The 12,196-nt window shown below is 43.2% G+C and overlaps 1 protein-coding gene and 1 pseudogene across 4 annotated transcripts in view; one reads left to right on the top strand and one right to left on the bottom strand.

Moving 5' to 3' along the window:
• TESMIN (testis expressed metallothionein like protein) overlaps positions 1-12,196 on the top strand; it is a 48,172-nt gene that overhangs the window by 23,886 nt on the left and 12,090 nt on the right. For all 3 annotated transcript variants that reach the window (XM_082477653.1, XM_082477655.1, XM_082477654.1), the window contains one exon: positions 10,240-10,342. In XM_082477653.1, coding sequence (XP_082333779.1) covers positions 10,240-10,342 — 103 coding nt within the window. The remainder of the gene's footprint in view (positions 1-10,239; positions 10,343-12,196) is intronic.
• Positions 10,366-11,746, bottom strand: LOC309668188 (glutamyl-tRNA(Gln) amidotransferase subunit C, mitochondrial pseudogene; annotated as a pseudogene). The gene has a single exon. The product of its transcript is annotated as a glutamyl-tRNA(Gln) amidotransferase subunit C, mitochondrial pseudogene (transcript).

The raw sequence follows: 12,196 nt of genomic DNA, 5'->3' as shown, positions 1-12,196 counted from the left end.
GTAAACACATGTGTTAGTGTATAAAGCACTTAGAGCAATGCCTGGCATATTGTAAATGTTCTGTTTGCCATTATTATGGTTGTTGTCGTCACCTGCCTCTTCCTCCCTGTAACAGTTAAGACCAAAGCCTTTGGTTGTTGGGATCAGCAGAGCCCTAACATAGCTGCAGGCTTCAGCTTTAGCTTACCCCGCTGAGTTTTTGCTTCTCTTTCATTTTTTGGTCTCTGAGGCATTTCTTTAATTTTTTTTACTAGCTCAAATATGCATCTAAAACATTTCAAATATTTATTCCAATGTTTTAAAGTGTTCCTAGCTGGGGATTTGTCAGATGCCAATGAATGAAGAATGAGTTTCGAATATATATCATCTCAAATCTTTTCAAACACTACAGCTAAAATTCTAGGATACAATGTGCTTGTGAGAAGTGACTGTACCACGGGGTATCGGGTATCGCAGGTATTCTCTTGACAGTATTATCACCTTCTCGTTAAGTGACAGAGTAAGATTACCCACAGAGTGCTGGAATGTTGCCAGGCTGCCAGCACTGAAACAGTCTGTACCTCAAGGACAGCATCTTTAATAGATGGTGCTCACTTGGTATTTCACAGCCTAGAGAGGGGCCACCAAACCTCACGTGATGGCTGTAGATGTGGTTTCCTGGGCAATGGCGAGAGTAGACTGAAGAAGGGGGACAATACAAATACCTTGTACGAGAATACCTAGACTGCAGATGGCACCGGTGACAAAGCGTGAACTCACAGGAATGAGGCATGCCCTGAAAGACCACCATCCACTCTCATTCATCAACCTGCAGGCAGTCAGATTTTCTTCCACTGAAGACTTGGAACCCTTACCTCTGTCTTGACTGACACACCAAGCAGGGGAGCCTGAGGTGATGCTTTTCCAGCTCTCTTCTTGTGGCTGCCACTCTCGCTGTTACCAACGGGAGCAGACCAGTCTGAGCCTACTAGGAGAGGAAAGCAATTTTGCATGGAGGGGAAGCCCACATTAGTAGAAGGGAGTGGAAGTTTGGCTGGGGGCCAAGGTGTATATCCCGGCCCTAGACATGGGTTTTCGACCCTGTCTGACCCTCATTCTAACCCCAAGGGAGAGCACGACCGTAAGTCTTATAACAAGGAGGACTGTGTCTTGTTTACGACTGTATCTCCAGTGTCTAGCAAGAGGTCGATGTCTATTGGGCCCTCAATACGTATGGCTGAAGGTGAGCAGTGACTTTTGATGAACAGAAGTTTTAAATTTAATGTAGTCAAAATTATCACGTGTCTTTATTATTTTTTTACATGTCTTTATTATTATTGCCTTTTTGTGCCCTGTTTAAGAAATCTGTCCATATCCCAAGGTTACACAGATGTGCCATTAGACTATTTCTAAAAGTTTTAAAGGTTTGCTTTTTGTCATTGAGGCCTTAATGCACCTGTAATTGATTTTTCTGAGTGGCATTAGGTAGGAATCTAATTATTTTTTTCCATGTGTACAATTAATTTTCTGGCACCATTTATTGCAAAACCGTAATATGGTCCCCCATGATCTGCAATGTGTTCCCTGTCAGCTGTCAAGGTTTGAAGTACACATGTGGGTCTGGTTCTGGGTTCTTAATCCTGCTCTTTGCATGGATCCCGCTTCTTAGTTGTAATGATTCATCTGTGAATTTCCTTCACCTTTGTATTTAAACAGTCATCTTGCCTGCAAAGAAGGACCATGGTATCTTTCTTATCTCATCCTTTTCCTTGCCTTATTGTCTTAGCTAGGACCTCAGCGCAGTGAGGAAGGGAAGTGCTGGTGCTGGCATCGCCTTGCTCCTGATTTTAATAGAAACACTTCTAAAATTCCCTTACCCTGCCCGAAATAAGATATTTGCTGTAGGTTTTTGAGAGATGCTCTGTAGTACGTAGAAGACATGCTTAGACACTATTTCAAAGACTCTAAATGGCAACCATTTCAGGGCTCTGAGGCAGCTGATCAGTATCAGTGTCTCCACCTCCTTTATCAGCTGCTCTGCCATCCTCAGGTGAGTGGTTTGGTTCTGTGGGCTAAGAAGGCTGCCCCAGCTGCCACCCTCACATTTGCATTCCACCCACTGGGGAAGAAGAAGAGGAGGGCGAAGGCACACTCCTTACCTTCCAAGGCATAACCAGAAACTGCCACAGTCACTTCCACTCGTATCCCTTTGGCCAGAACCTAGTCATGTGGTCAGACCATACTGGGTAGGAAGCTGGGAAGCGGAGTGGAAATTGAGCGGAGTTGACCACATGCTCAACCAGAGTTGCTGTCAAGCGGCAGAGTAAGGGGAGGGTGGGTCCTTCTCTGCCACAGGCCCACTTCGAGCTAAGGAAGTGTCCTACTATGCCTGGTTTCCTAAGAGGTTTTCTTTTTAAATTCTTATTATAAATGAGTGGTGATTTTATCAAAGCCTTTTTGCCTGCATTCATTGAAATGATCAGTTTGTTTTCCTCTTTTAATCTTACAGTTTGATCTATTACAACATTTTCTAATGGCCATCCACCCTTGTAGACCAGGGATTAAACCCAATTTGATCATGATGTACTGATTTTATCTTTTGTATGTACCGCAAGATTTGGTTTTCAATATTTTTTTTAAGCAAATGGCTGTATTTTTTCTTTTTTTTTTTAAATTAATTAATTTATTTATTTTTGGCTGTGTTGGGTCTTCGTTTCTGTGCGAGGGCTTCCTCTAGCTGTGGCGAGCGGGGGCCACTCTTCATCGCGGTGCGCGGGCTTCTCACTGTCGCGGCCTCTCTTGTTGCGGAGCACAGGCTCCAGACGCGCAGGCTCAGTAGTTGTGGCTCACGGGCCTAGTTGCTCCGTGGCATGTGGGATCTTCCCAGACCAGGGCTTGAACCCGTGTCCCCTGCATTGGCAGGCAGATTCTCAACCACTGTGCCACCAGGGAAGCCCCCTTATGACTTAATGTTTGATCGATTTTTAAAATATTCTATATTAACTTAAAAATGTATATTCTCTATTTGTTAGATACATTTACTATCCATTAGCTCCAGTTTGTTAATTTTGTTTTTTAAATCTGCTACATGCTTATTAAATTTTGTGTGATTTATCTGTTTTTGATAAAAGTGCATTAAGACCTCTCACTATGATTGTGAATTTGCTTATTTTTCCCTTATAATTCCATTTTGGTTTGTATATTTTGAGTCTATAGTGAAGGGTTATACAAATTCATGATTGTTATATCTTTTTTGTGAATTATTCCATCAACTGTTAAACATATCTCTGTAACCTATTGCTTTTTGCTTTATATTCGTTTTTTTTTTTGTTGTTTCATATTAATGTTGCTATGCCACATATTCTTTGGTTAGTATTAGCAGGTTGTGCTCATAATATCCCTTTATGTTCATACTTTCTGTGTGGTAGTTATGTTTTAGGTGTGTCTCCTGTAATCTAAATATAGTTGGCTTGTTAAAAAGCAAATCTAATAATCCATGTTTTAATAGACTTTTAAAATCCATTTGCATTCTTTGTCTCATTATTGATATACATGGAATTATTTGTACCACCTTTTTATGAAGGCGTTTTTTTTTAACACCTTTATTGGAGTGTAAATGCTTTACAATGGTGTGTTAGCTTCTGCTTTATAACGAAGTGAATCAGCTATACATATACATATATCCCCATATCTCCTCCTCCTTGCGTCTCCCTCTGGAGTCTTAAAATTTATTTATTTAAGTTCTTTTCTTTCCCCAGTAAAATGGCAGCATTTCATACTTGCTCTCTGCACTTTGCTTTTTTTAAATCGTGGTAAAATATGCAAAACATAAAATTTACCATTTTAACCATTTTTAAATGTATAATTCAGTGACGTTAATTACAGTCACGATGCTGTGCAACCATCACCATTATCCGTTCCCAGAACCTTTTCATCATCCCAAATAGAAACTCTGTACACATTAAGTAGCTTTCCATTACCCCCTTACCCCACCCCCTGGTAACCTCTGTTCTACTTTCTGTCTTTTAGTTTTCATATTCCAGGCACCTCATGTAAGTGGTATCATACAATATTTGTCCTTTTGAGTCTGGCTTCTTTCACTAACATGATGTTTTCAGGGTTCATCCATGTTGTAGCATGTATCAGTACTTTATTTTTTTTCAGACTGAATAATATTCCACTGTATGTACAGACCACGTGTGTTTATCCATTCATCTGTTGATGGACACTTGGGTTGTTTCTACCTTTTGACTGTTGTGAATAGTGCTGCCTATGAACATGGGTGTGCAAGTATCTGCTTGAGTCCCTGCTTTCATTTCTTTTGGGTGTATACCTAGAAGTGGAATTGCTAGATTATATGGTAATTCTATGTTTAACTTTTTCAGGAAACACCTTACTGGTTTTCACAGTGACTGCACCATTTTACATTCCCACCAGAAATACACAACACCACTTTTGTGTTTTCTGATTACCACTTTTTCTTTGCTTCTTTTTGCCTGATATATGTTTTAGGAAATTAGCACTAACGGCAAAGTGGAGGAAGTTGAAAGTTAGGAGGCTATCACAACAGTATAGACAAAAGATGATGAAGACCTGAACTAGGGCAGAGATGGTAGCAATGAAGAAAAAATCCACAGATTTAAGAGACGTTTCAAACATACGCATTGTAGCATTTTTTCCACTCATCATTTATTCATTCCACAAAGTATTTTTGAATGCCTGTGATTTCAGGAATAGGGAAGACAGAAATGAGCAAGATAGTTACGGTCCCTGCCCTCTCAGCACTCACAATCTAGTGGGGGAGACAGACATGAACAGAACAATCACACACGTGGAGGTCATGGTGGAAAGGAGCAGCAGTGGGCAGAGGGCGACGGGGGGAGCTGACCAGGTATGACAGCCAGGAAAGCTTCCCAGAGGACAAGAGGGGTGTTGGAAGAGGGGGCAGAGGTAGATTGAAAGTGGGTTGATAAGAGTGTTCTAGGCCGAGGAAACAGCAGGTGCAAAGGCCCTGCGGCAAGAGAGAGAGGGTACAGGGTTCTCGGAACAGAAAGGAGGCCAGTGCCACTTGTGTAGTATTGTTCATTATTCCAAAATATATAAAATAATCTGAATGTTCAGTATAAAGGGAATTATTAACTAAATTATGACGCCACTATAGAATGGGGTATTGTTCAGTCATTAAAATGGCATGTAAATCTATTTACATGTAATATTAACACTCATAACATTATATTGATAAATAATGAAAGCAAGCTGTCATATTGATTACTGACATTGATACATAATAAAAGCACATTGAAACAGTGTATAGAATATGATCTTGTTTTTTTTATATATTATATGTAACCAAACAACATGTATTTATTTTAATATGTATAGTTTTACAGAAAAACTCTGAAATATATTTGCCAAATGATCGTCTCTAGGGAGTGGGATTCTGGGTGATTGTAATTTTTTTCTTTTTGCTTATTTACATTTTTAAAAACTACAACAAATGTGATTTACTTTTATCAAGAATAAAATTAGCAAAGACATTTCTGAACCAGAATCAGTAGACTTGGTAACCCCTTGGATGTGAGAAAAGAGAGAAAGGTAATCGTCAGAAATGACTCAGGGGTCATGTTACTGCGTGGATGGACACCATGAATGCAGAGAGAGACTACAGAGTGAGCACGGTGAGGGCTGTAGGTGAAGGTCAGGAGTTAAGGTGTGGATACCCTGAGTTGGAGGTGGAAATGTCTGATAGGGTGGAAATGTCTGATAGGAAGTGGGGAATGTGGTTCTGGAGCATAATAGTGTCACACACTGCCGAGAGGTAAATGCAGTGAAGAGGTCCTTGCCTTTCTGGTTAAGGAGGTTGTTTGAGAGTTAGGGGGATGGAGAAGACAGTCCGAGCACAGTAGGTTAAAGAAAGAATAGGAGAAGAGGAAGGATAAGCAGCAAGCATAGAAACCCTTTCTTGATGTTTGGGGAAGAAGAAAATGAGGGTTCAGTGATACACAGTTACAAATCTTCAACATAAAGTTTTAAAAAGTAGAGGGGACAGAGTTAATAAATAAAAGCACCCAGCAAGGTGTGGGTGCAAGAAAAGAAATATGCCTAGCTTGGACCTTGGTGAGTAAGCATAGTTTGACTAGGTATAAAATTCTAGATTGTCAGTTTTTCTCTCAGTGTTTCGAAGGTATTATTCTACTGTTTTCCACTATTTCTAACACGAAGTGAGTGGTCAGTCTAGGTAATGTCTTTTCTTCTGGTGTTTTTACAATTTTCTTTTTGTCTTTGATTTTTCTTTTTATTTGCCTTTTTGGGGTTCATTAGGTTTCTGAAATCTGAGGATCCACAACTTTCAACAGTTCTGGAAAACTCACAGATATCCTCACTCCAAATATACCTCTCTTTCATTTTCTCTTCTCTGTCCTTCTGTAATGCTAATCAGACATACGTGAGTCCCTCTAACTAGCAACCATTTCTTTTAATCTCTCTTCCATATTTTTAACTTTTTTGTCTTTTTATGCTGAATCTGGATCTAATTTCTTTATCTTTCAGTTTATCCTTTCTGACTTTTCATTTAGTTATTATTTTTATCCAGCTCACATGCACATAGTTTAAAGAGCCAAATAATTATACAAGGCTTATGACAAAAAAATGTAGTTCCCTGACAATTGTTCCTTATTTTCTGATCTCCAGGAACTTTTAACCCTTAACCAAATCTTTTAATATTTGCCTCCATAAATCTAAATAACGTGATTGTGTTGCTACTTCTTGGCTTTTCAGTTTGGGCATGATCTCTTGTTTTTGTGCCATGAAAGATGTGGATTTAGCTCTGTTCCCTCTTGCTACTCACATGTAACCCCCCCACCCAACACTCACATGTCCTGTTCCCAGACATCAGATGTACTTGGTTGGATCAATAGTATTTATTTTTTATGACTATGAAAACGCTACTCACTGCTGAGCCTTGATTAATTTTCTTCCTGTATGTCTTTACCTTTTCCCTTGAGTTAATACTCAGTTTTTTAATGTACCTAACACTAACTTAACCCTTAACTCTCCTCCGGTTGTGTAACTGTTCTCTCAACATGCCCCAACACACTAAGTATTCAGTGAATTGGTCTGGGGGAAGCCTTTCCTGCAGCCATCGCCGTCCTGCTCTTGAGTGGTTGGTTTCCAGGCCTGCTGCACAGTTCTCTTGGACCCTCCCTCCAGCATCAGGCCCAGGGTTTCCTTTGCTTCTTCCTCATGTTTGACCCCCTGGCTCCTGGATCCCATTATCTTCCTCATTTGATTCACTGCATCATTTTGGTGCGGCACGTCCTCCAGTAGCTTCCCGAGCAAGAGTGATGGGAGAGACTGTTTTCAGACCGTATGTGTCTAAAAATGTCATAGTCTGTCCTCTCACTGACATGATCATTTTGGATGGACAATGGGATTTCCACCTTCAACTAGTGGAATTTTCCTTTAGAATTTTGAAGGCTTTGCTGCATTTTCTTCTAGTTTCTAGTGTTGCTATGAACTTTTTTCTTGCCCTTTGTATGAAACCTATTTTATTCTTTCTAGAACCTTGTGGGATCTTCTCTTTGCACCCCGTGCTCTGAAATTTGGTGAGAGGTGTCTTGTTCTGGCCATTTGGCAGTCCCTTTCACTCTGGGAACCCATGCCCCTTAGTGCTGGGAAATGTTCTTGACTTACTTTCTCCCCTTCATTCTTAAAATTCTATCTTTCTGGAACCCTTATTTTTTACATAAGTGTTGGACCCTCTGATGCTCCTCTACATTCTTCTTTCTCCTATTGTTTTTTACTTGTTTTATATGTGTGTTCTGTTTTCTTATCTTCTGTTAAGTTTTTCATCCCTGTGATTACTTTTTTATTTTACATAATGTATTTTTTGTACTCTGAGTGTTTTTTAGCATCGTTTTCTTGTTTCCTGGATACAATAACTTTTCTTAATCTTTCCAAGGCTATTGATACGCCCTTGTCCCCCACCCCATTTTCTTTTCCCTTCAGAGTTTGTTTCTTTAGGCCTCTGTCTTTCATATTGGATGAGTCCCTAAAATGTCTGCAGATCTTTGCCTGCCACTCTGCTCATGGTTAAGAACAAGGCAGAAGGGAGGGGGCTCTTGGTACGTTGGTGGGAGCTTGCTCCCTGTGGCTTCACCATAGGGTGATCTTACCAAGCCACTTATCGGGGAATCTCAATGTCAGACTCTTTTATATTTTCTCTTGGGCTACTGGGTCCTCAGAGAAGGCCTTTCCAATCTCCTGCTAGAATTCTAGGGGCTGAGTGGAAAAATCTGGGGGTCTCAGATTCACCTTTCCCCCTTTTGTTCTTTAGAATACCCCAGTCCTCAATTGTTTTACCCCAGAGAGTAATTTCAGTCTCCTGCCATGGTGATGGAGGAGCAGTTAGGTGCTGGAAGGGAAGGAGCCTGGGGACCCCCTACCTCCTAAATAGAATTTCACCCACCTTCACCCCACTTCAGAGCAGCCTGGTACCACCCATTCATGCCTTCAGAGCTGCTTCTCCACTCTCTCTTGCTAGCTCAGGTTTCAGTGTTCTTGAATCTGCTGTCCATTAACTCTCTCCCCTCTGTTTTCCAGCCTCCGAATCTTCTGTAATTGCCTCGTCTCCCTTCTGTCCATCCTAGTGGTCTGGAAAAACTCTCACATTTTCCCCTTGTTCTCTACCTGTGGCTCAGACAGTGCTGTGTTTCCACGCTCTCCTTCTGTGAAGTAGATTTGTGGGGAGGTGGCCTTTCAAGGAGTCACACTTTATATGGGTTTTTTTTGATCCAACTCCCACTTTCTGTAGCTCAGACTTGGTCTCCTGTCTCCTGCAGGAGTGGCCCATTTGATCCCTAGGACCTGCAGAGGGCCCAGGACAACATTTGGCAGCTACAGAACTCACCTGTCTGGCTTCACAGTTCCTTATCTTTTCACATCTGGCAATCTCTACTCTCCTCTTGGTCTGACATGCATTTTGACACATTATTTAAAAATATGAAAATAATAAATGTTAAAATAATTGTGTTCAGGAACTCTGTAACAGGAAGGTTTCTGCAAACATCTAGTCCACCATATAGCCAGACGCAGAGGCCCTCCTGCATTCGTTCAGCACTCTGTCAGAGGCACCCGCTATGTGGGAAGCACGCCAGGCCTTCCCTCAGCAACCCTGTGAGCCCGGGAGGTCAGGTGCCAGGGCTTCCTGCCTCTAGACGCTGACTGATAACCTGGATCAGATAACATGCGGAGCCAGTAGCAGAGCTGATGTTAGACCTGCCTTTGAAGCTCTTTTCAATGAATCATGCTCTCGGAAGAGAACGCTGTGGGTCTTCTCTAGTCACAAGCTGAGGCCGTGGAGTGGCTGACGAGCCTCCCAAAGGCTCCCGAGGGAGCAGGTTACAAGCAGGATATTTTACAGGAATTTTTAAAGAAGTTGAGGAAAGTGTCCTGCCCCCGCCCATACTGAAAAGGTGTAAACCTCAGGCCTCTCAGGGCCTCTGCCGCGCAGCACAAGAGCAGCCTCCTACCAGAGCACGTAAAGCAGTTCACAGTCATAAACGCTGAGAGGTCTTCAAGGGAAACGCAGCAGAGAAGGTGCTCGGCACTGCCCGCCCTTGAGCTGCCGGGCACTGCCCGTCTGACTCCAGGATCCCAGGGGCAGGTGCTCGGACGGGGTCTACTCAGCACGCTGTCCTGTGGACTCTGTTCGTGGTCGGCGTGTGTTATCACAGTGTGACAGCAGTCGTGTCACACCCGTGTTTCCGACCCAGTCATGCCTCCTTTCTCCACCACTGACGTGGAATGAAATTGACACAAAGCCTGGGCCAGGGTCCACCTCTAGGTCCCTTCGTTTTTTGCTCATAGGCGAGGTCTGGCCGAGAGGTGAACTCGCTTTCAGCCGGGTTGGGATGGTTGATGGGAAAGTGGCTCTTTGCTCACCAGCTTACGGTGTTCCTGGGAGAAGGGCGGCGGGCATTAGGGGCAGGAGACAATGGACGCCAGCGGACATTGTCCAGGAAATGGTTTATTCCGCACACGCCTATTTTATGAAACCACTGATTTTTAACACGTCTCTCCCTCCTGTTGGTCACTGGAGAGCATCATCCCAGTGGATCTAGTTTTCACATAAAGAGGAGAATCATGTAACTAAGAGTTGTGTTGACTCGGCGTGCTGGCCAGCTCCCTGTAGGTGTGTGCACGCTTGTTTTCAACTACTGGCAGCGGTGCCTTTGACACACTGTGTTGTTTTATTCACAGGTACTGTGATTGCTTTGCAAACGGGGACTTCTGCAACAACTGCAATTGTAATAATTGTTGCAACAATTTACATCATGAAATGGAACGGTTTAAGGCCATTAAGGTAACAAATTTCCATTAAATACACACATTCTGAAAGCATTTAAACATACCGGGGATAGTCACAAAACGATCTCTTCAGATTTCTAATTTCAGTATTGGGAAAACCCAAAGTGTTGAAGAGTATACATTAAATAAGACTCTATGCCTGAAGGTGGCGGTACCAACCATGACCAGGGGCTGTTGTGAGAGTGGCAGCTGGAGAAGGACCTTTATTATCCACCAGCATGGGAGGACTTCAGGGGGGGCAGCAGGGTCCCAGAAGGGTCTGGTTTAAGAGCATGGAAGTATCCACGTTGTCTTTTTTTCTTTTTTTTTAAACCACTTTATTGAAATACAGTTGACCTGTAAAAAGCTGGACATTTTATGTATACAACTCAGTGAGTTTGGGGTTAAGTATACACACATGAAATCACAACCATGAAGGCCATAAACATATGCATCACCTCCCAAAGCTGCCTCCTAACCTTAGCAGAAAGTCAGCCCTCTGCTTGGAACAAAGTGGGTACCCAAGAACAAATTTAAGCGTGTTCAGTAAAGATAAAAGGCTGCTCAAGTCAATGGAAGCAGCAACTGAAAAGGACGACTCAGGTTGTCACATAGTGATCAGATGCAATGTCTAACAGTTACATAAATAGAGAAATTCACTTAAGTGCAGTTCAGTAGACAGTCTTTTGGGGAGGGGTTAAAGTCTTCCATACAGAACAGCCTGTGAATGTGAGTACACTTGATCCATTTCCTTGGAAACTGGCAATACCTTCTACTTCCGTTGGCATCAGGGACTCTTTGCCTTATTTTGGCTAGATCTTTCCCAATTCTGTCTTCAAAAGAGTTACTAAAAGATACCTAACCATCACTTTTTTCAGGTGACTGAAGGAAGTGGGAACATTAGTGTTCATAACAAAATAGTCATTGCACTTCCACGTTTTTAGAGGGCACCCCTTCCCAGAATAGCTACTCAGTGGTGTGAGAAGGGCTCTTTTTCATCCAGCTTTGGCCAAGAGATATTACCTGGGGGAGCCACAAAATACTCCTCCACACCTCGATGGGAGTTTTGTAGTAGTTCTTCAGCACAGTTGCCTTCTACCACATTGTCGGATCTCAAGTACAGACACCTGTCCTCCAGAGCTGACTCCTTGGGCTCCACCCCGTCCGTGTCCACGGCGCGGAGCCGGTCGGCGAAGGCGATGGCTTTCTCCAGCCGTGCCACGGCCTCCTGGCTGCTGAAGTCCACAAGCGCTAGCCGCTCCAGGTGCTCGATCAGCTCGGCCGTGACCCGGCGGCTTCCCTGAGGATCGGCCTTGGAGGTGAAGCCCCGGCGCCCGCCCGCTGCTGCCCGAAGGCCCAGCCACACGGCCCGCGTCCACATTTCTCTCCTTCTCAGCCTCCGTAGAGTGTCCTCCTCCACGTTGTCTTGATTTGGGGTTTAGAAATTTGGATTGTGTTATGCAGCAGATAAGCCTGAGTTCAGAGAGTGTAGTCTGAGAAGGCAGAGATGGTCCACTGTGTGAAGAAAGCTGGGTGAAAGCTCTCGACCATCGTTACTTAGGCTGATTTTTATTCTCCTTGGCTTCCCGGTGAAGCGAGAATCTAGGGGCAGACAGCACCTTGGAGAGCCCCGCAGGCCACCTGCTAAAGGCTAAATGCAGGAGGGGCAGTTTTCATCCCTTCCCGTGGGCACAAAAGATCACCAGAGAAGGGAGCACACAGCCCACCTGCTCGGGCCATGTCTTGGTGCCCTCTCACTTACCCAGGGAAACTGAGGGCCATCCCCTGCAGACTTGAGGCTCTCGTACTGTGCCATGGTTGGTCTGATTATTTTTTCTAAAATACTTTAACTTGCCTCTTGAATTATAGA

This window comes from Balaenoptera physalus (assembly GCF_965194825.1).
Source record: "Balaenoptera physalus genome assembly, chromosome: 10".
Taxonomy (NCBI): domain Eukaryota; kingdom Metazoa; phylum Chordata; class Mammalia; order Artiodactyla; family Balaenopteridae; genus Balaenoptera; species Balaenoptera physalus.
The sequence above is the reverse complement of the archived record's forward strand: the minus strand, read 5'-3'. Positions and strand labels throughout refer to the sequence as shown.